This window comes from Ciona intestinalis, chromosome 1 (genome assembly GCF_000224145.3).
Source record: "Ciona intestinalis chromosome 1, KH, whole genome shotgun sequence".
Lineage (NCBI taxonomy): Eukaryota > Metazoa > Chordata > Ascidiacea > Phlebobranchia > Cionidae > Ciona > Ciona intestinalis.
This window is the reverse complement of record NC_020166.2, coordinates 2916383-2940248: the sequence shown is the minus strand read 5'-3', so window position 1 is coordinate 2940248 and position 23866 is coordinate 2916383. Positions and strand designations below refer to the sequence as shown.

The window sequence follows — 23866 nt, the reverse complement described above, 5'->3', positions numbered from 1 at the left end:
TNTATGGTTGTCGCAGGGAATTAGGCCGAAATTGCTTATTACTTGATAAAACTGTTATGGTATTAATTTTTAGTTTAAAGTCTAACCTATGTTTTATTATTTTTAAAAACGCTTCTGACTGTACATTGAGATTCAATTAAATTCGCAGTTGGTTGTTTTGAAGTCATTTATTATGCCTTGTAAAACATCTGTCACATCATATAGTGCATATCACGGCCTACTAGAGATAACAGGCCGTGCCCGTGTGCCCGTGTGTATACTATATTCTATAACAAAACCTTGGAATAGTAGCCCAACTTTGGCATACAACCCATGTCTCTTGGCATACCTCGCCATAGGGCTGCACCCATATAGAATAGAATAGCAAAAACCTTGATAATAATACCTATTAAAGTGTTGTTTTTAAACTTGGTCTGATCGTAGGACTGCACCCATACGAATAGTTTAAAATAGCAAAAACCTTGATATTACAAATCAAAATATTGTTTCTAAACTTGTTCTGGTCGTAGGACTAGAACTATATAGAATAAAATAGAAAAAACCTTCATATTACAAATCAAAATATTGTTTCTAAACCTGGTCTCGTTGTAGGACTACACCTATATAGAATAAAACAGCAAAAATCTTGATATTACAAATCAAAATATATATTTTTTCCCCAACAGATCTGGCCACTTTAAACCCACATTTGATGCAATATTACCCGATCTCCCCTTCCCCTGCCCACCAGATCGCTTTTGCCACCCCAACAACCAGCCACCAGGTGGCAGCAATGTTACCAGCACCAGGAAGCATCAGAGCTGACCGGCTTGAGGTATTTTTTATTACCATTTTTTTTAGATATGTTTAGTTTTGTTTTTATTATTTTTTTATGTTTTTTTTATAATTTTTTTTATATGTTTAATTTTTTTATTATCATTTTTGTCCGTATATGTTTAATTTTTGTTTGTGATATTCTGAGAAATTAGTTTTATATTTTTTAGTATTGTTTTATGTTTTTAGGTACCATTTTTTAGGTATTATGTTAATTTTTTATTAATCATTTTCTAGTACTATTTTTTAGATGTGTTTAATTAATGTAGCTCTGATTTATCAAAGCCGTATAACGGCACCGTGGCACCGTTTTTACCGTTGCTATGTTACGTTAAATAGTAAACCATTATATTACAAATGCCCATGCTTATTTTAAAAAAGCTTTAAATTGGGCCACGAATAAATTCACAAAACAAAATTGGTGCCGGTTTCAAAAGTGTAAAATACATAACTAACGTATATCTACAGCCCTATTGTTTCGGCCGCTGAATGTGTTAAATTAATCTTCAAAATTACACGATGTGCATGAGAGCATGAATAATAGAAACACGACGCTTCACGGCTTTTTGTGATGATTAGACATTAATAAAATTAAGTTTTAATGTATTTAAAATTGGTTGGATAGTTCAAATAATTTAAATATTTGTTGTGTTAGTGCCTACAGTTATGAATGAATGAATGAATGAATGAATGAATGAATGAATGAATGAATGAATGAATGAATGAATGAATGAATGAATGAATGAATGAATGAATGAATGAATGAATGAATGTAACTTACTTTATTCTCGCGTGTCCGGAAAACGACAGTCGTTATCACACGGTTTAACACTTCGTGCCAGCTTATGAGTTACCATGTATGTTACTTTGTGGGTGATTATATAAATTCACTTAATTAAAAAACCTTTCGCCACGGGTCGGTAGCAGAAATACTTGGCCACCTTTTGGTTAAAGGAGCCATGAAAGCTACACATTTTTAATTGTACCTCAATAACAGCCATTTGATGTTTGTTAATAACGCCTCGTTACGTAATGGAAAATTACAGAAAAGTTTTTACATGGAACAATCGGGCTATGCGTAAAAGAAACGTGTATACCAGGCGACGTGTAAAATTAAAATTCCTAGACTGCAGAGTCAAAAAAATCAAGCAACCAAAAAAGGTGTTCAACTTTTTAAAATATTTTGATGTGTTTGAAGTCTAACGTCTGTAATTTTTTTTCTAGGTTTGCCGTGATTTTCAGCGTGGTAATTGCACAAGAGGCGAATTTGAATGTCGCTACGGCCACCCTCCCGATCGTTCTATGATAGACGTTACTGACAACACAGTAACAGTGTGTATGGACTGTATTAAAGGAAGATGCACACGGGAGAAATGCAAATACTTTCACCCACCAGCTCATTTGCAGGTCAGTAAGTTTTATATGGACTATTTGACTTTGTTACTATGGGGTAAAATGAATACGGTAAGCACATAATATCCAATATTTTCTAATCGTGTTTTAAAAATTAATTACGTTGTTTTAGGGCGTGCAGATACTATTATCTAATTTTGTAAAAATTCCTTGTTCGCTACCGAATGCGACGATAAAATAAAAACGTGAACCATCTCACCCCGCCACAAAATGTACACTTTTTTACTTTTTTTATTACAAAATAAACACTTTGGACACCTTTTCATTATATTTTCTCGTTCCATTTGGTAATAAACAAAGAACATTGAATAATTATAAATTCTCACATTGAACGTTGTTAATTGTTTAAAACACGATCAGGATATTTGGTTATTATGTGCTAAAAGTGTCTTCCCCCACCATGCTATATTACTAGTATATTACAAAATGTACACGTATTACTTTATTACTTGTATATTACAAAAAAATTTAAACCTATTACTTTTATATTAAAAAAAATTACACCTATTAATTTTATATCACAAAATGTACACTTATTTACCTATATATTACAAAATGTTCCCCTTTTTACCTAGGCGAAGATACGTGCTGCCCAGAACCCGAACGCCGCCTTCCTACCACAGATGGCTGCATCTGGATCCATCACGCCACAACCCGCAGTCATGGTAAGTTAAACTATGCGATTAAACATACACGTACTGAAGCTCGAGTGGGACCGGCTCTGTGGTGAACTGAGCTGAACCGTTGTGTGGTTATTAAGGTTGTGCAACCATGGTAGCTACGTCTTCGGGTTCGTCGCCGCAGAGAGAGTTTCAATCGAGTTTAAGAATAATTATAACCCAATGCTCGATTTCTGCACTGCGAACCTGTGTTTTTGACGTCACATGACGTCATAATATTGATATAAGAAAAAACAATTGCCTTGATTTTGTAAATTGCAACTTAAATTAATTCGCAAAATCTCGTTTTGATGTCAAAAAATTAGACTTGAGGGCAGCTACTGCACGCATATGTCTATGTGTGCTGGTTCAGACTCGAGCATTGGAAAACATAGCATGGCCCACACATATACAAACGTCATGTAAATCTGATAAGCCATGATCCTTAACAACAGCATAGCCAGACCTCGTTTAGCTTTATATGCTTGCAATCTGCTTTCAGTTGACCGTGAGATAGATTACTTTGCATGCATGGTGGTACTAATATACAGACAATGCAGTGGAAACGCATGTCTTCAATTCCTGTACCGGTCCGGCACTGGTGTATAAACCCCGACCGCTAATTTTGTAAATTTTAAAAAACTTTTTTTTTTAAATCTGATTTATTTTTGAAAAAAATCGTAGTGTGGACATTTCTTTATAATCTGGCAAAAACACAACAGATTGCCGCTTTAAACGACCGGATTTTATAAACTTTACCTGCATAAAATAATGTATGTTAAAAGAGCCTTAGGCTGTAGGTTATAACATAATTCCTCAGTGCCCGACCGGATTAATTTAAGTCGTTTATTTATGTTAAGTTTGCAATAATTTTCCGGTACCTCTCCTCACGACCCTTTTCCTTTTTTCTTCTTTATCGCTTGGCGCAACCTCTTGGACGTATACCTGCTTGCTGTTTGGCTCTTGCATTGCTAACCCACTGTGTTCGTCGCGGACAGGCGCCCAAAAGAATACTCGCCCTGGAAGACATGGTAATTTAAAACTGGTGTCAGTAGCAAATGTAATTTGTAGCATCAAACCTCAAAATTGCAATCAATTCGAGGTTATTAGTGATTAGAGCACGGCTTTAACATTCTGCATGGCAATGAATAATGTGTCTCACTCAACAGTAGATCCGCACCAGTACAGTCATCGCATTTATCGTAATTTTAAATGCCTAGATCGGCAACGGTAGCAGTATTGGTCAGCCGCCTTTGAAGAGGCATGCATTGGAGTCTCCCGCGATAACAACTGCAACGTCAACACTTGGCAGTTCCCCAGCCCTCCCGCCATCGCCTAACAGTTCCCACAACGCTGCCACACTTGCAGCTTTGTACAGTTTCAATGGAAACGCAGCTTTACAAAATCTTACGGCACTGCCACCCCACGTTTTACAAAGTCAGCCGACTCTGCCCTACTACCCACAAAGTAAGAAATATATTTTATATCCTTTTTTTCACACGCAGTTTGTTTAGCACCCATCATGTATAAATGTAAAATGTTTTGAAAAATGTCCACTTTTTCAATGTACAAACATTACAATATATATATATATATATATAATACAGTTGTCTTCAAATTTTGTATAAAGTAAAACCATTTTCACTGGTGTCAGAAATCTGTATTAAAACTAAAAAAAAACTATCCATTTAAAGTCTAAAAAAACTGTCCAAACACACTTATTTTTGTTGCTTTTCTTTTTTTTGAATTGAAATATATGTAAAACCCTTATATAGTAGAGTGGGGGGAGATGGGACACCTTTTCGTTATATTTTCTCGTTCCATTTGGTAGTAAACAAAGAACATTCAGCAAATTGTAAAACTGTATTCTCACGACTTTCACAGACCGTTGTTAATTGTTACAACACGATTAGGATTTTTTGAAATTATGTACTAAAGGTGTCCCATCTTCCCCCAACCTACTATATAACACTATTATTATTATTAATATTTTTATACAACTAAATTTCATACTACTCTTTCTACAGTGCCGATTATGCAGTTATATGGTGGCACAGGTAGCGCCATAGCGCCACCTGCCGCCCAAAGCGCTCCTCTTACATCCTACAGTTTACCTGTGTCAAGCTCTAACGCAAATAACGGCTCCACGCCTTCCTATGCTTTGTTGAACGGCCAAAGCCAGGTAAGTCCAAACAAATCTAGCGCTCTTTCTTTATATAAACATATATACATATAGTAGGGTTGGGAAGATAGGACACCTTTTGGCTCTATTTTCTCGATTTGGTAGTAAACAAAGAAAAATCAAAGAATTATGAAACTGTATCCTCACGACTGCCATAGACCGTTGTTTAATTGTCTAAAACACGATCAGGATATTTCGTGCTTATGGTGTCCCGTCTTTGGGGAAGATGGGAAATGTTTTCATTCCCATTTCTTTCCCATTTCTTTTCCCATTTGGTAGTGTACAAAGAATATTTAAAGATTTATCTAACCGTACCTTTCCACCCCCTAAAATAGCTTTGATAATTGGTAATATCACCATCAGGAAATAAAAAATTTTGGTGCTAACAATATCCCCCACAGTACTCTACCTTAACTACTAACTTTGAGTGCTTTGTTACTAATACCACCTAACCAACTAAAAATCAGCGTTTACACTCCCCAAAGTTAACCAAAAGCTCTGAAGTTTTCCCAATACTTAATAACCGTATACAGACCAATATGCATATCTCTCCACCTTACAACCTGGCCCCACTAACCCCCACAACCCCACGCGCATGTATAGCTTTCTCGAGACTACCTACCCAAACTGAAGGTGCCGAACGTGGCCCACGACAGCGGGCAGCCCACCAGTCTTACTGTGTGCAGGGATTTCCAATCCGGAAAATGCATTCGTCCATATTGTCGTTTCGTTCACGTACGGGAAGGTACTGCATGTGAACCGACCGCTGGGTGTCGCGCAAGGGTTTTTTTTAATTGCAATCGCGCCGTCACCGTTATAAAGTTAAACAAATTCACAATTCTGTTTTTCACCGCGTTTGAATTGCGATTCACATTTAATTGTATTCACTCATATGTTACCAGCAAGATGTATGATGACGTATCAATTTTAAATGACGTCATCGAATTTAAGTGACGTCATCATTCCCAATGACGTCATCAACACAAAATTAGAATTGATTTAAAGCGGCGTTATCAAACCAACTCAACGACGTCATAAAATGACGACGTCCTATTGATGACGTCACTTTAATCAAGTTTACGCTGAAACGTCATTTGCCTGACGCAAAACAGCAAACAAATTGATATTTATTTCTTTGTCTATTTTGCACAAAGGCAAATACGTTGTGGCGTAGACTTAAAACTCTAATTCGCGCAATTTATTTTAATTTTTCAGCAATCACGCAAAATTATTTTGTTCGCCAATTTCGGTTTAACTGCATCTCATTTTTATATATTGCATCAAAATTAACTTTATTTTGTAACTTTGACAGATTATGTTGAAATAAAAGACGACAAAGTCACTGTGTGTCGCAATTTCCTTCAAGGTAAGACCGTTGTTTTAAGTGATATAATAAAATATTTGTATGTATACCAACAATCGGTACATTAAAAAAAATATATCTTTTTAATTTTGAGAATTTTTTCTAAGATTTTCTTAAGAATGTTTTTATACTAATTTTTCTTTTTTGTTTTTTTTTCAGTATGTTTATCTTTTTCCCCTTGCGTTCATTCCCATAGGACTTGTTTGTTTACCTTATGTATTACATAGCATTAGTTTTATTTATCTTTTCTAAAACAGTAACGAATATTAAATATATGGTAGGGTGGGGGAAGACGGGACACCTTTTTATTCTATTTTCTCGTCCCATTTAGTAGTAAACAAACAACATTCGAAAAATTATAAAACCGCTTACTCACGACTCCCATAGAGCGTTGTTAATTGTTTAAAACACGATCAAGATATTTAGATTTTCTAACGGTGTCCCATCTTCCCCCACTCTACTATATAACTTAAAGAAAAATGTGCGTAAATGTGTAACCTGTACCTTTCCACAGGCAAATGTTCGCGACCCCAGTGCAAGTATTATCATTTCCCAACTCATTCTATGACCGACCACCCCCGTGACCACTTCGAAACTTTCACACCGGTTCGCGCAACCAGCGAAACAAGCCCGGACCTAATGGGTCTTATATCCAACGGTCTTGTTACGCCTTCACAGAGGCCTATACTACAAGGTACTGAGTGCTCACCGATTTAAGCACGCCTGTGTTTTGAGCACATTTTTCACCTATTTGCACCGACTTTTTTGGGAACTTTACACTATGTTCTGCTCCAGGCGGGACATTTTCCGCCGTTTTCAAAACGCCTACAGTTACTATATATATATAACAGTATAGGGCCTAAGGTGCGACGGTTACTGTCAACGAATAGATAACAGTCCCTCTTCAAGAGGTTATAATGTACATACCAACATTAAAAATAATCACCGTGCTGCTTGGACATCGTTACCTAACCTAATGTGTTGTTACTTTAAAAACTTTCTCTCTCTATATATGTTTGTGTGTGTGTGCATATTATATACCAATGCACACGGTGACCGTTTTAAGTTCCCGTTTTTTTTTTCGTGTTTTAACCGTTATAGTTCCCGTTCCTATACCGTTCCTGTCTTTTGATCACGAAGGTGGCGTCTGCTGTACTGTGACTTATCGACGGTAAACCTTTTTTCGTCACACACTTCTAACTAGTGAAGACTGCTATCGGCTTGTTTTTATCCACAGTAAACACTGTAAGTGATTTTACGCTACAGCGCCACCCAACGACGACATTGCCTTGTATGCCCAACGGATTTTCTTTTTTCGCTCGAAAAGTTCCAATTTTCAACGCGGCTTTCGAAACCTGCAAACCCTGTGCACTTAACGGTCGCCGCGCGGCTAAAACGTCAAAATTAAGCTTGGCAGTTCCATTTCGAAATAGGCAATATGTGTTACAGTGTTATATATAGCGAGAAAGCGCCCTAGGCATGACTAGTGCAATCTGCTGGCTGTCCGCATTTGACAGTCTTTGGTCATATAATAACTTGCTCGCAACTTTGGTCTTCAACTAACGCAAAATTCAATTGCGCTGCGTCGCGCCGCACACCGCATCACTGCGCGTGCCTTTTCACGTGAAAACACCGCTTTAGAAGGGTACATAGTACCGCCCCCATACGCCCCTACTCCCGCCTAGGTGCCTTCGTCTATTCTTAAAGCGCTTTTATTTATTGTCTTATGTTTAAAACAAGTAAAGCGCAGCGCTAGTAATGCACCCGAACACAAGTCATCAAGCAGCGAGTTAAAAGTCTCCGAATAAACGTCATTCTGCCACTTTTGCAGACGCTTGTTGCTCTAGAAACATGACACCTATGAACATGTACATACTAACCTACTTACGTGTCCTTATATTTTAACTTGTTTGTAAATAGTCGTTTCTTTTACACCGGTGAATATGAACTGAAATCTAAACTTTGCGCATTTTAAAAACGGTTTTACAATTTCTTTTTTAGACGAAATTTAGTGTTCCAACTTTTTAAGTCTCGTTAAATAACCTTTCAATACAAGTACCACATATGTTGAATGCACTTGTTATTCTAATCAATATGTCTTTTAACAAGTTCCCCGCGTGAATATTTTGTCTTATAAATTTACGCGATAAAATTCGTGCTGTTGGTATAAAATTAGAAAGTAAAAAGGCCTATTTTAATTGGGTACATTTTTGTGTTTTTTTTTTAAATAAAGACTATTGTAGCGTAAAATTTTGAACAAATAACTAGTCACAAAATGCATTGGATATTTTTATTAAATTTGGTCAAGAAAACAATTTTGAAGTTTCGTATATACATTGTAACAATTATATTTTCGTATCTGTTTTGGGTTTTTGTCGTAAATATTCAAAAAAAATATTCTTGGTCATTAACAAAGTGTAATTACTGATTAAATTGAAATAAAATGTATCGGAACATATTTTGTGAAAATCGTATGACAGTGCGTTTATTAGAGTACGATTTCTCACTAATACATTGCCTGAATTTTCTCCTGGCCTTGGCAAAGTGGGTACTGGTTCAAGGCTTGTCGGTGCTACCATTGTGGACCTATGTATGCCTGTTAGCAAGACACTTTACGGCTATTGCTTCTACCCATTCGGCACTAATGGGTCGTCTGAGCTGTCAGTTATAGAGAAAAAAGTCACATGCAAAGTTATAGGTGGTAACAAAAAGAAAGATGGTAACCCGTAAGCGGGCACGATGCGTGTAAACAGAACACCTGTGTTATAACGACTGTCGTTTTCCGGCCACGCGAGGATAAAGCAAGTTACATTCATACATACCGTATCAGCTTACGAGCTACAATTCATGTTACGTTGTGGTTGATGACCCATATAGAATAGAAAGTTACTCATAGAACTAGAGCTGCTAGAAGAAAGGGTGGATGACTCGGACCAAATTAAGGTTCAAATCCTTGTCAGGTGGGTAGCTTTCCATTTCCAATGGTATCTTGTTTTGCATATTGGTATATCCTCTGCTGTAATCTGTGAAATACTTTGCAGCAACGATCAGTGGTAAGCCAGGATATCTTAAGTTTTATTGGTGAATTTGTCAAATGCATGTTAAGGTTCCCGGTTTTGTAGTATAGCACTGTTAGAGTATCTTCCTATGTTAGTGATGTACAGTCAGGTATCAAGGCTAACTAATATATAGTACCATGTGGTAGATGGGACACATTTAACACATAATATCCTGATCGTGTTTAAAACATTTAACAACGGTCTATGGACGTCGTATTCATACGGTTGCATAATTGTTTGAATGTTTTTTTTACTTATACCAAAAAGGGCGAGAAAATAGAATGAAAGGTTGTCCCATCTTCCCCTATCATACTATATTAGGGGTGGCGATGAGCGAAACGGTTGTTAAACACGAACAGCAAAGAAAGAACGTTGTAATTTATGCTAAGAGACATTAATTACATTCAGTAACTTAATTGATTCAAGGCATTTTGCACGTTCACAGAAACTTGGCGTAGATATAGGAGACATTTAAAATGGCATATATGACTTTACCGGAAACTATAAAACTTAATTGCTCACATCAGTAAATCAGATGATATGGTCCTTAGTAACTCGCTGTAAAAACTTCATAGCATAAGCTTGAGCAAACAGAGGGGCGTTCACTGCTATAATTTTTATCACCACCGAATACTCTTTAAGATGCTTTAAGAAGAAAGTTCGGTCAGTTTAAAAAGCTTGCTAGGAATCTGTTTGTTTGGAAACTGTTAAAATGAAACCTGCAGTGGTCTTGTGTTGTTTGCTACTCGTAGCTGTATGTACTGCTTCAAAGGCCAATTCTATCCAGGTATATGCTATATGCATTGAGTATATGTGAAACTTTTTCATATATAGTTGTATTTAACTTGTCTGGTTATTGTAATTATTGTATTAAGTGGAGAAAAAGTTTTAAAACAAATTTCTTTTCTTTTCTTTTTTTATTTATAGTAGGGTGGGGGAATGATACACCTTTGCATTCTATTTTTTTCGTCTAAATTGGTTATAAACAAAAACATTTAAAGAATTATAAAACATATTCTCACGACTCCCATACAGACCGTTGTTAATTGTTTAATTGTTTAAAACACGATCCAGATATTCGGATATTATGTGCTAAAGGTGTCCCATCGTACCCCACAGTACTATAGCTATAATTCGAAATTTAACATGTTTAGTTCCACTATTTTACTCCCTTTTTTCTTCTAAGGTAAAGAAATGGTATTCAGAATCTTCCAAGCAAAAACTCGCTGAAGCCGCAAAACGAGCTATAGACCATCTATGTAGTGGAGAAAATATACCAGATGATATTAATGATATGATTTGCAGTCGAGCAGCCCTTAATGAACAAGGGGTTCCAGGTGAAAATGATTATTCTTACCTGGCGTAGACTCGAACCTATGATCTATGACATAGTAGGGTGGGAGAAGATGGGACACCTTTAATAATACCCTGACCGTGTTTTTAATAATTAGCAACGGTCTATGGGAGTCGTGAGGATATGCTTTTATATTTCTTTGATTAATGGGACAATAAAATAGAATGAAAAAGTGTCCCATCTTCCTCCACTCTACTGTATTGTTAGTTAGAATTTCAAACACCACTACTGCTAAAATGAGATAACTTTGTCCGGAGTAATGGGCCAACTCGTCCGGCCTAAATACCCACAGCGTGTCTAGGTTTAGTTTACGTTATACATATAGAATAGAACAGAATATTTGCATAACATTATATAGAAATACACTGCTTCATAGACCTTATATACAAAAAAATACAGGGATATTATTGCTAAAATTGTTAATAATGTCTTTATATTATATTTCTGTATAGAGTCTTTGGTTACAAAATGAGGGTTCTTTCTATAAAAATATGGTACGATTTAACTTGGATATTTTTTCCAGGATTTGTTCGTCGAACGTGTATGAATTGTCATGTTGCTGATCCAGTTTGCTTCAACAGTTGCCCAAGCCGGTGATTCAATGAACAATCAGTATAGTAAAATAAACCGTTTCACTATTTTCCAATTTCCGAAATAATTTACCAATAAAGGACCACTGTATTCACCAATTTGTGTGTGGTTTATGTACACGCGTTTATGTCAAGATTGTTAAGTTTATATTGTACCATGTTTGTGTTTTAACTTAATGCTATAACATCATCAAGTGATAGTAAATTGTTAATGAGCAACACTGATCGCTTCGTGTATGGAATTATGAAAAGATATAGTAGGGTGGGGGAAGATGAGATAACACAAAATGTATCCTGGTCGTGTTTTAAACAATTACAACAACGGTCTATAGGAGTCGTGAGGATACGGTTTTATAATTCTTTGAATGTTTTATGTTTACTGCAAAATTGGAGAAAAAATAGAATAAATAGGTTTCCCAGCTTCTCCCACCGTACGATGTTAATATCTAAAAATACTGTAACCGAATAAGCGTGATAAATGTAGATAAAGTGATTGAATCTGTATTCATCGGCTGTGATCAATATACTAAGCGTATTAGAATACAATGTTTTTATAGGAAAAACTTTCAACTTGTGATGCTACTTTTGGCAATATCATCTTTGTATTATTGCTTTATTGGGTTTTTGGTGTTATGTATTTCTATATATACCAGCGGTTAAATTTTTTCAACAATTTGATGCGGACATTCTGTGACTTTCAATGGTGACCATTTTGATCGAACAGTTTGAAATATTTTAAAAATCAAATGATTGTCACGCATACCTTGACGAAAACACCGAACCCACTTTATAAACAAGATCCATTTAAAAACTTCATAACCATAACATTTGATCGAAGGGCCATCGTTTGTCTATTATCACGCTCTGCAAACATTTTTCTAGGGTGACTGCTGAAGTCGTAAAACTTGTCTTTCAGCGGTTCTGTCAAAACTAGTGCGCTGAACGCACCTGTGCGCTACCAGTAGCAAACAAATTCATATTTTAACTAAAACAGCTTGATCCGTAAGCAAACATAAAAATTAAAGTATGTTTGCGTTTGAATGACCATGCTTATAAATTCCAGATTAATTTGGATTAAAACCTTGAATGGTTTAAGTCTATATACAGCATGGGCGGGCAAACCTTGCTTGTACAATAGAATGACTCGGTAGATTTTTGGCAACACCTACGAGACCTAATACAGCCAAACTTATGTTTAGATTTTTGATAATGTGTTTTGTTGCAACAACCAAAACAGTTAAATAAAATGGTTTTCGGTGCTAAGAAATACGTAACATGACAAAAATCAAGTCCAGAAAATTGTAAAATATAAGAGATACCTATTTTACCTTAAGGGCATCGTCAAGTCTTTTATTTAAATAAAATCAAGGAGTTTCAGGCGAAGATATACCTTAATAGTATGTCACTGTTGTATAATCCCCATTATGGAAACATGTATAGCATGCGTTAATAAACAATATGTTATACAGTCCTGTGGGGTAAGATGGGATACCTTTAGCACACTTTGCCTAAATATCCTGATCGTGTTTTAAACAATTAACAACGGTTTATGGAAGTCATGAGCACACGGTTTTATAATTCTTTGAATGTTCTTTGTTTGCTACCAAATGTGACGAGAAAATGTACTAAAATGGAGTCCCGTCTTACTCCACCCTGCTGTATATAAGTCACGAGTTTACAGCGTAAAAACAAGTACAATACAAAATTCACTTTTTTATTTTTCCAGAAAAGAAATGTTCGTATTGTTTATTTACCACATTTGCTACACAACAAAATACAGATAATTTTCAGTTTAAGTCTGAGAGACATAACCCGACAACAACAACAACAACAACAACAACAACAACATCAATTATCTAGCCCCACAACTCCACAATGATAAACATGTTTATCCTTTAACCGGTATCAACGAAACACAACTAACTCGACAGAGATATATGCTGAACCTAATCTATTATAAGCGTAGCATCTGTAGATACCAGAGTCTTCCAACCTTGCGTCTTTGATCATAATGTTCCCGTTGTCATACACTGCTACAGTTGAGTTGGAAGCAGTAATAAGCTTCACCTGCGTAGAAAGAAAATAATTCGAACGTTAATTTTTAAACGGACATGTATTATTCTTAAACCGGCATAGTCCGCTGCCGTGGCAAATAAGTGGTTATTGTGCTTGCCTGTAACCCAGGGGTAATGGGTTCAAGCCTCGCCGCTGCTACAACTGTAGACGCGTGATGTGTCCTTGGGAAAGACACTTAAAGGCAATTACGTCAACCCAGTGGTCACTAATGGGTTGTCCAAATTATTAGCTACACACAAAAAAATTCAAACAAAAATTCCCTAAAATAATCACTCACAAAGTAGCGTACATGGTAACTCGTAAGATGGCACAAGGTGTATAAACACCCGTGTTATAACGACTGTCGTCTTCCGGCCACGCGAGGATTAACTAAGTTGCATTCATTGATTCATTGATTAATTATATGGTATTTTAAATGAATTAAACGATCGCTTTTGGGGCAGTAAAAAGCGTATGTGCCATTAATCTCTTATCTCTTATGGGTTGTCTAAATTGTCAGCTAAATATTATACGAAAAATAATCTGAAAAGTCATAGAGGTTACATATACGTGTTGGCTATCTCGTAAGCAACCACCCGTGTTATAACGACTGCTGTCGTTGCCCCTCTACGCGGAGGTAAATATTCTACTTTCATATATAGTGGGGTGGAGGAAGACGCGACACCTTTAGCACATAATGTCCAAATATCCTGATCTTTCAAACGGTCTATTTCAAAATGGTCTATGATGGGAGTCGCAAAGATACAGTTTTATAATTCTTTGAATATTCCTTATCCACTACCAAATAGGACAAAAATAAATAGGGGTCCCATCATTTCCCATCCTACCATACGTCTTCCAAACCAAATAAACGTATATTACGTGGTTTGTTCCAAGACTTCGACCTTCCGGTGTTCTCCAATATAACCTTGGATGTGGCGAACCAGTGGTTGGGCAGTCGAAAGCCCTAGAACCTCCAACTTGAACAAAAAATCTTCGAAACTTGCGAGCTCGTATGGCAGCCGGTATTGAGTAAAACTAGGAGTTCATAATAGACAGTTAGAACGGTGGTTAGAACGCCCGCCTGTAACGCAGGGGTAATGAGTTCAAGGCTGTACCATTGTGGGCGTATGTGTCCTTGGGCAAGACACTTAGAAGACGGGACACCTTTATCACATAATATTTAAATATCTTGATCGTGTTTTAAACAATGAACAACGGCCTATGGAAGTCGTAAGGATACAGTTTTATAATTCTTTGAATGTTCTTGTTTTTTACCAAATGGGTCAAGAAAATATAATAAAAGGATGTCCCATTTTTACCCCACCTTACTATATATTATGTTCGAACCGTATCCATCATATCCCACAGAAATATATTTTGTTCCTTAAATTACCTTAAACTCGACGACTCGACTCACAGCACCAGCAAGGTTGGTCAAAGTACAAACGTACTTGCCAAGCGTATTCCTATTAATACGGCTCAAAATTAAACGCCCACTTTCCAGAACACGAACGCTGTAAAATATACAAAAAATAGTTGTTTGTTTTCGATAGGTGGAACTTAAAATCAGTAACTTTGCAGTAATAAATTAGCAGCCACACATAAAAAATCCCTTTAAAATAATCACCCGCAGAGCCACAGAGTAACACACAGGATAACTCGTAAGCTGGCACAAGGTGTATAAAACAGAACACCCGTGTTTAACGACTGTGGTTTTTCGGCCACGCATGGACAAAGTTAGTTACATTGATTCATTTATAGCGGACAGAAATATCAATGATATATAGTAGGTTGGGGGAAGATGGGACACCTTTAGCACAGAACATCTAAATATCCTGATCGTGTTTTAAACAATTAACAACGGTCTATGGGAGTCGTGAGGATACGGTTTTAAAATTATTTAATTTTTTTGTTTACTACCAAATGTGACGAGAAAATAGAATGATAAGGTGTCCCATCTTCCCCCACCCTACTATATTTTTAAAAGTAAAAAGACAGGCGGGTGTTACACTATAAATATAGCGTTTTTGTATAAAATTGGGCGTTTTAAGATTTTGGGTTACAGGTAAACAAACACATTACAGTATATATAGTCTGGTGTGTTTGTTTGATGAGAATTTATAACGTTGAAATATCATAAGGGTCATAGACAATAATTAAATATATTAACGACTGTCGTTTTCCAGGCACGCGAGGATAAAGTAAGTTACATTCATTTATTCATTCATTCATTCATTCATATTGGCAGAACAAAATGCTATAATTTAACCGTTAAAAAAACTTTAAAAGGGTTTGCATAAATTAACTTTTAAAAACCTAAAAAAATGTGTATTTTGACTGGTAACGACCTTGACCTACATGGACCTTCACCAAATAGGCAAATAACATTTTATCAACCAAGCACCTCATCCACAAGTCATTGATTAACATTGCTGCATCTTTTGTACATATCTTTCTTTCTATGTTTATTTTTTCTCGTATTCATTCTTATATTGAATTTCTTGTGTATTACAGTAATGCACTCCTTCTGCAATTTACAAGTGTGCCCCTGAAACTGTTCACTGTGAACTATTGGTGGAATTTCTTTTTGGGGGTTTTGTTTTTCCATCAGGGCCCAATCTTTGGGTCAACTCTCTTTAAAGCCGACTCCCCCCATTGTACGGGTCGTGTCTTTACGCACACTTTTGTTTCTATTAGAAGTTTAACTTAATTAAAATAAATGGCTCGTTTGTCCGTTAGGTGTAGCGACCACGCTTATTTTCTTCCAACTAAATGTAAATATGTTTTTAACTGTAAGCGTGTTTTAACAACTGTTGTTTTGTCGCTATATCCTGTCTTTTCGTTTGAAACATTTCTAAATCTTCGCTACTGTAATCGAAGAGACAAATAAAAGTTATTATTATTATTATTATTATTATTATAACGAGTATTCCCACTATCGAACCTCTTTCTAAAAAAACATAAAAATCTCATACTTTCCTCTCCACGAACCGACCGTCAACTCTTGCCCGCTCGGTGTCGCCCAGGAGCAGGTAGCGATCGGTTTTCCTGAAGCGGGACTGCAGTCAGCGAATGCAGTCGAACCGGGTCTGACTTGAACAGTGCTGAACAACTGTTGTTTGACTGACGGTGCCGATGTAAGAACGTAAAGAGATATACTTTCAATGTCGTGGCTAAAGGATACGGGCACTTGTTAAAGGATACGTGTATTAGCGGGGTTTAGAAGTAATCTTTTGGTCGCGTGTTGTTACAGAATAATATATCTTAATATAAGTAACAGCTCCTGATGCCGGGATAAATCAATCCAGTGATTTTTATTACATTGAGCACGGCCTACTAGAGATATTTCCCCCCTTTTTCTTTAAAGGTTTTATTGGCCCCCCCCCGGGTGGCCAAAAAATTGAGTTGGTTTAAATGTACAACGCTCCCGTTTTAATTTTTTTTTGGGTTTAAACACCCTGTACAGTGGGGCCCATAGCGGGGTGGGGAAGACGGTACACCTTTATCACATGGTACACAAATCAGGGTGATCGTGTTTTAAACATTTAACAACGGTTTATGGGCGTCGTGATGATGCGGTTTTATAATTCTTCGAATTTTTACCTACCAAATTGGAGTCCGTTTCACACTACACCCAGCTAACCACTTACGTGTCCAAAACGCAAATTTAAAAACTCTATACCTTCCTGTAGCGTCTCTGTCTTTGCACCGATAAGCGCCTTCGTCAGCGATCTGAACCTCTCGAATTCTTAACGTCCCGTTGTGGAAAACCCGATGCCTGTATGTGGGAACAGGTACTGGAAACCCCGCTTCTTCACCGTTGGGTAGAACCCATAAAATATCAGGAATCCGGCGCGAATGTTAACCCCGTTGTGCCGTTCTATCTCGGCAGTTTAGGTATAGCACGTCGTCGTGCATAATTCTTCGTATACGATGCGCTGTACCTCTGTTGGTATAATGATTATTACATCAGTGTCAATTCGTTAGATTGTTTTGAGTTGTTACTACCTTATTCTACGTTGGAGGTCTCACAAAGTAACACGCCATATAAGACCTGGAATTTTGGTCAGATTTGTCCAACCACCCCGTTTGGTTTTTACTTTAACAATAATATTATATAGTAGGGTGGGAGAAGATATGACACCTTTTTTATTCTATTATTCTGTCATATTTGGTGGTAAACAAAGAACATTCAAAAAAAATATAGAACTATATTCTTACGACTTCCATAGAAATATTTTAAACACGACCAAGATATTTGTATATTATGTGCTAAAGGTGTCCCGTCTTCTCCCGCCCTACCATATACACTGTTTAGTTGGGGAGATAAGGTTCTCGATTACAAGAACAGAGATTTAAATTTCTTAAAAAACGCTACCAATTTGATTTTGATTTTCAAACATTAGTACAATAAGCTTAAACGAAAATTAACTAAAATATTCCAAACTGTTTTAAAATCTTATTATAGCATTTGCCTTTTTGTGAGCATGTCCATAAACGGAACAAGTCATTGTAGTGTAAACAGTTTGGACAGTTATCACTTTTCTATTGATTCCAGTCCATAAGTCCACTTGCTTAAACAGATGGTAAATATGACTAAACTGATCAGCAGACCACTCGTATATAGATCAATATGCTTACTTTGTGTCTGTGGTTTCGGTCAGCTCGATTTTATGTACGAACGGTGTCGGTAAATAAAACGGCGGCGGTGTCGGTTGCACTGAACAGAATAGGAATATCGTTAAGCCAATTCTTAGGCTGCCATTCATGCTTAAAATTAACGCAAGTCAATTTAGGTTGTGACCCAGTGCGTCTGTACACAATTGACATAATTAAATGGTTTATAATCTGGTTTGCTTCATTTGCAAAGGTTAGTCCTGTACTAATGGCCCATATGGTTCGAAGCATGAATCTATGCATTCATTAAGCTCAAAATAAACCGTGTGTTCTCTTGCCAAGTCATCGGCTTCGAACCACAAAATATTGGAGCTTATTAATAAACTCTGCAGGACTAATTCGGCTGACGTCAAACGATTATACAGTGTTTATGCAATAAATGATAATCAGTGTATGTTTATGAATACATAAAACAGTATTCTTAATGCTGTTTTAAATAATATAAAACGGAAAATCGTTTGTTTTTAGGTACGTTACGTTTCATAAATACATAATGTCTTATAAAAACATCTTACGTTTTAAAAAAAAAATGTCCTGAAAATACGTTATATTTTACAAATAACTCTGTCAATCAATAAAAATGCGTAATTTCTTTAAAAAAACGTTGTGTTTAATACGTTATGTTTTATTTAACTTGTATTGTGTATTCTACAAACCTGGTGCTCTAGTCGTTGTGTACGGTGTGTTTACAATCAATTGAACTTGAAATTGAGCGCTGCCGATCTCGTTATGCACCGTACATATGTACCAGCCTGTAACGTAAACTATATATATCATACTGTGGGGTAAGATGGGATATACCGCTAACATATAATCTCATTTATTTTCTGAACAGTGTTTTAAAAAAATCTATACGCACTTTTGGGGTTATATAGAAACGGTTATATAGTTCTGTAAATATTCTTCGTTTACTGCCAAATTTAACGAGAAATGAGAAACAAAATGCTCTTTCTGCGCCTATTACGCCTTTTTAATAAGGCGTAACAAAGTATGACGTGATGAGTTACATGATGTTGTATTATATAGTAGGTTGTAATGGTACATGTTTTCATTTTCTTTTATCGTTTCTTTTAATAGTAAACAGTGAATAAAAATAATTATACAACCGTGCCCATCCAACTCTGAAAGCGCTTTGGTAATTGTTATTTTTTTTTAGAAAATAGTGATATTATGTGCTAACGAAATCCATCTTACGCCATAGTACTACAACAAGATTTTCTGTTTTCACATATACACAACCGCTATGTTGAACTTGTCATGCCCGCTATCGGTTTATAAAACGGCTGTCAAATTTTCACAACATGGAAAACATACCGGCGTCTTCTAAGCTGAGTTTTCTAATAATTAAACTTCCGTTCGAAAGTTGTTCCACATTTGAATCGTCTCCGTTCAAAGTCTCTCCGTTTCTTCGCGTCCATGAGTAACTAAAAGGAATCGTACAATAAGTATTTTGCAAAGGTTAAACAACTACAAAAAAGTAACAAAATTGTAATATAGTAGGGTGATGGAACACCTTCTCATACAATTTACTCGTTCTATTCGGTAGAAAACAAAAAAAAAACATTCAAAGAATTATAAAACCGCATCCTTACGACTCTCATATAAGACCGTTGTTAATTCTTTAAAACACGATCAGAATATTTGTATATCATGTGTTAAAGGTCCCCCTCTTCCCCTATCCTACTATATAGTGTATATTTTTTTGAAACGTGTTAAAACGAATTATACTTTTTAACATGAAGACAAAAGTTTTGTATATATAGGTACATTTAATCTCATATTTATGTATATTAGCCAAATGCGCAATAAATTAATTGTAAAACAATAACTATAGTTGTGCTCGAATCACATACCTAATTCTACCATCATGTTCTGTTACCAGAGTTTAATCCAAAAACATACAGTTAAAATGTTACCCAGGTTAAATTTACTATTGATATTTGCGTAGGAGTTATAAAAATACACAATAGTGTTATGGGTTATACCTCGGTGAAGGTATAGCTTGTGCTTTGCAATCCAACCGTGTCGATTTTCCTTCCTTACCACGAATAACAACCGGCAAATCTTTTATCACTTGCGGCGATAAAGACAGTATATTCACACGCACCGAGCGCTCAATTTTTCCAATCGCGTTTTTCGCTTTACACGAAAATTCAGCCTGAAATTCTGGGATCGCCTGGAAATTGTAATACAGCTTGTGGTGCACCGTAATATGTAAGGAATCTAGGCCCACGCAGAAACCGGTAGAAATAATACAGACAATGCGTGAAATCGTATTTGCCAGGTTGCGAATTCTCAGACGTGGTAACATATACATTAGCAAACAAGACCAGACTGTCTACTGGGTTCGAAAACCACCGAAACCCTACCACACACATAAATAATGCAAAGGGCTGACAGATTAAAGTTTTTCTGGCTTCACGGGTCTTGGCAAGTACATTTACTGGCATTACATTTGTAAATATAAAACAGAACTAATATATTATGTACAGAAGACTTAAACTTAATGCAAAGCTTTTTTATACTTTAATATGGCCGTAAAATTTTCTGCTGTCATATTTTAAGGCTTGGTAATATGTAAAAACAAACAGCTTTATCCTGTACGTCGGAAAACCTGCTGAAAAATTACCAGCTATTTTGGTACTGGCATTTTAAGTTTATAATATAGCTGTACAGTAATAATAATAATCAATCTATGTCGTATTATTACCCTGTGTATGTACAAGTCGTTATCCGGGGTTATAAGGACTCTGGACGTCTGAGAAGCAAGACTCGTGTTTCCTAATGTAGCTGGCCATTCCCAAATAACATTAGGCGTTGGAATGCCTGTTTATATAAGACAGTTATACAAATTGACTTTTTATGTACTTAGTACGTATGCTTGAAAGTGTGCACGTTTTAAAGCGAGATGGGATTTAGATACGAACCGGTAGCGCGGCATGGAATGCTCTTAGATAAGCCGTATTCAATGGTAATGTTGTTTGTCTGATCACCAACGAAGGCAGGGGTTGAATACATTACATTGACGCGTGCTTTGTACGTTTTCGATCTGTCAGTGCCGGAAAAACCACATGAATAGATGCCATCGTGTTCATTTCCGACGCTGAGTGCAAATACCTTGTTATATCTGCCTTTGTGACGTAATAGGCAACCCTTTACCTTGGGATGATTACGTCACCGTTACGGATGATTGAGTTGGGAATTGCTTGGCCTTCGACGCCATCTTGATTTCTTTCATTCGGTAAAAACTCCCACACAACGATTGGAGACTTTTTCGGGCAAGTTAGATTGAAAGCATCACCATAGTTCACAAGAAAGGCATCAATACGGGTGCGGTTATCTGTCAGCCTTGATATATATTATTAAAGCTGCTGTTTTATTCTTTAATTGAATTCGTCTGGCTGCAATGTTATTGGGGGTCACATGCAGACATTTTAGCAAGACCTTGCCGATAGAAGCGATAAATTATTCAAACACCCAACGAAAGCAACAGAAGACACATCTGTTTCTATCTGAACAGCCACCATTTTAAAGGTCACTAGATCGGCGTATCCAAATTACCTGTTATTTGCGACGTTCCCCACTGGTGCATACGATTTAGGCTTCAAGTATTTATCTACTTTTTGATCACCCCAGTGACCTGACTTTTGAGCACGATCTGTAAAATGTGACATTTTTATTTTAGGACATATTTTTCGGTCATTTGAATATTATTTAATTGGTATTCCTACAAAAAATATATTGTATAACATAAGTTAGTTTTAATTGTAAAGCAAACTTCAATTTTAATCGAATGGTGTTTGAAAAGGGTCTCTTTTAAAGGCATTGCTGGCAACTGTACGCTCGCAGACTTATCAGTGCTAAAGGCGTACGTGTATTCCGCCGAAGTGCTGAAAGCGTGTGGTCTAAACCGGCACTTTTTGCAAGCCAGTACACTTGCTTTGCACTATGCTTGTAACTTACATGGCTGTCAATGACTAGTACCGTATGATAATGTACTTTACAAATTGTCGATTGATATTTTTTGCATTTAGTTTGAGTTTTAAGTGTTCTTAGAAAAATACTTTGTTTCAGTAGCTATAAACGTGTATATGACTCCATTAAAAAGGTGTTAGTATACCAACCTTGACTTTTCTCGTTTAGTCGCGTTAGGTTTGTGCCTGTGTACTTATTAAGAACTTCTGTAATGGCTGGCAGAGAAAGAGAACCGAACGCTCTGTGAAGAAAACATTAAACAAGTTAGTAATGTTTTGCTTTAGCTTGTGTGTATTACACTCATTGTATAGTGTCCTCTGATCTGTTATTTCGTGACAGTTCATACACTAAACAAAACTGGTAGATTGTATATGTACAGCTCATCGTACATGTGTTATTACACACGAAGCACATGCATCGACACAATGTATTTTACTTGTGTGTCGTCTTAATACAGGACAATTATACACAAAGTATATTTCCACTGTAGAGCTTAAACATGGTGCAAGCGTCTCTACGTTTTATTTTGTATAAATATGTTCACATCCCATGGCATATGGCTATTGTGATTGATGTAACAAGTTCTTTATAAGACAATAACCAATTTCGCGTTTTGTAATCGTTCGAAATATTTTAAAATTAGGCCTATTACCTCGTCTTGTGTGTATCCGAGTTATAAATCACAGTGCGCCGACTGCCATACTCAAATTGTAAGCCGTCTCTCTCTTGAGGCAACAAATCGCTCTAAATAAAAGAAATGTCATATATACATGTATATATATTGAAATTTGTCTAACACACGAACATTGCTGTTGTCAAACATGTTGGTTTCATTTTGTTACTATTTTATATTGTAAGAATATAATTAAGATAAAACTGATAAAACCGTTTATTACCTGCGGAAATTCACCGTGTTCCCGATTTTGTCTTAGAATAATAATTCTGTTGAAATATTCGCCCGCCTCGCTTGTGTTCATTTCATGTTTCAAACTGTGGTGACCGTTTATCGTATCATGTGTAGTGTCTTGGGTGTTAAGCGGTTTAGTTTGAGTGTTATTGACTATTTGAATATTTTCCACATGTGTCGAATTCGTTTTGAAAATTTCGGAGGTAGATGGTGGTACAGCTGTTGACGTATTTGATGACGTAGCTAATGACGTATTTGATACCGTAGCTGATGATGTAGTTGATAACACTGTTGTTGGTGTAGTCGTTGGATTTATTGATGGCGCCAATGTTGACGTAATTGTTGACGTCAGTGATGACGTATTTGATGACGTCTTTGGTGGTGTCGTGGATGACATCAGCGGTGACGTAGTTGAAGACGTAAGAGGAATTGTTGAGAGGAAAGATAGTGACGTCGTGGTCTCTGAAGCGATTGTTGACGTTGGTAATGACGTCATTGATGCAGATGACGAAATAGTTGACGTCACATATGTCTCTCTGTCGTTCCCACTATCGCTTGCAGCAACATTAGTTTTGGTAGTTAAACTTGAAATATTCGTTTTTGGTGCTGTTGTTTCCTCCAGGCCACCTGTGGTGACACCGTGTGACGCCATGTTTACGTCATGAGCGATAGTTACGTTACTTGAATTTGGAGTTTCTGTAGAAAGAAGTGGCCTTGTGGTAAATATGAAATCGGTTGAAACACCTGCAAAAATATTGTCGTATTTTAAGTGAGATTAATAGTGAAAAATCGTCTTTATGGTAGGGTAGGGAAAGA

The 23866-nt window shown here is 36.4% G+C and overlaps 4 protein-coding genes across 14 annotated transcripts in view; 2 read left to right on the top strand and 2 right to left on the bottom strand.

Moving 5' to 3' along the window:
- Positions 1 to 8888, top strand: part of zf(c3h)-11 (zinc finger protein) — a 21867-nt gene extending 12979 nt beyond the window's left edge. For 4 of the 7 annotated variants that reach the window (XM_018815937.2, XM_018815880.2, XM_018815855.2 and 1 more), the window contains 9 exons: positions 666 to 814; positions 2038 to 2220; positions 2802 to 2891; positions 3884 to 3916; positions 4106 to 4352; positions 4913 to 5067; positions 5671 to 5812; positions 6380 to 6433; positions 6945 to 8888. In XM_018815937.2, the coding sequence (XP_018671482.1) occupies positions 666 to 814; positions 2038 to 2220; positions 2802 to 2891; positions 3884 to 3916; positions 4106 to 4352; positions 4913 to 5067; positions 5671 to 5812; positions 6380 to 6433; positions 6945 to 7147 (1256 nt within the window). In that variant the 3' untranslated portion in view covers positions 7148 to 8888. 7 annotated transcript variants of the gene reach the window in all.
- A 4243-nt stretch (positions 8889 to 13131) lies between these two features.
- On the bottom strand, positions 13132 to 22397 carry LOC104266833 (immunoglobulin superfamily member 10-like). The gene is made up of 14 exons (XM_026839073.1): positions 22293 to 22397; positions 21730 to 21826; positions 21328 to 21516; positions 21096 to 21271; positions 20879 to 20994; positions 20154 to 20344; positions 19483 to 19592; positions 18825 to 18920; positions 18133 to 18211; positions 17174 to 17437; positions 16467 to 16664; positions 14885 to 15005; positions 14371 to 14526; positions 13132 to 13500 (listed from the first exon to the last, which is right to left on the bottom strand). The coding sequence occupies exons 4-10, from the start codon at positions 21184 to 21186 to the stop codon at positions 17353 to 17355; spliced, it is 768 nt and encodes a 255-aa protein (XP_026694874.1). The 5' UTR covers positions 21187 to 21271; positions 21328 to 21516; positions 21730 to 21826; positions 22293 to 22397; the 3' UTR covers positions 13132 to 13500; positions 14371 to 14526; positions 14885 to 15005; positions 16467 to 16664; positions 17174 to 17352.
- LOC100176701 (elongation of very long chain fatty acids protein 4-like) overlaps positions 22305 to 23866 on the top strand; it is a 16226-nt gene continuing 14664 nt past the window's right edge. For 3 of the 4 annotated variants that reach the window (XM_026839051.1, XM_018812176.2, XM_009863893.3), the window contains exon 1: positions 22315 to 22406. The gene's annotated coding sequence lies outside the window, so the exon portion shown is untranslated. Of the gene's footprint in view, positions 22407 to 23866 lie in introns of all 4 variants that reach the window. The other variant, XM_018812181.2, reaches the window with a different exon arrangement.
- LOC108949512 (immunoglobulin superfamily member 10-like) overlaps positions 22530 to 23866 on the bottom strand; it is an 8830-nt gene continuing 7493 nt past the window's right edge. The window contains exons 10-11 of one of the 2 annotated variants that reach the window (XM_026838868.1): positions 23040 to 23794; positions 22530 to 22887 (exon numbers count right to left, since the gene is read on the bottom strand). In XM_026838868.1, coding sequence (XP_026694669.1) covers positions 22792 to 22887; positions 23040 to 23794 — 851 coding nt within the window. In that variant the 3' untranslated portion in view covers positions 22530 to 22791. The remainder of the gene's footprint in view (positions 22888 to 23039; positions 23795 to 23866) is intronic. The other variant, XM_026838870.1, reaches the window with a different exon arrangement.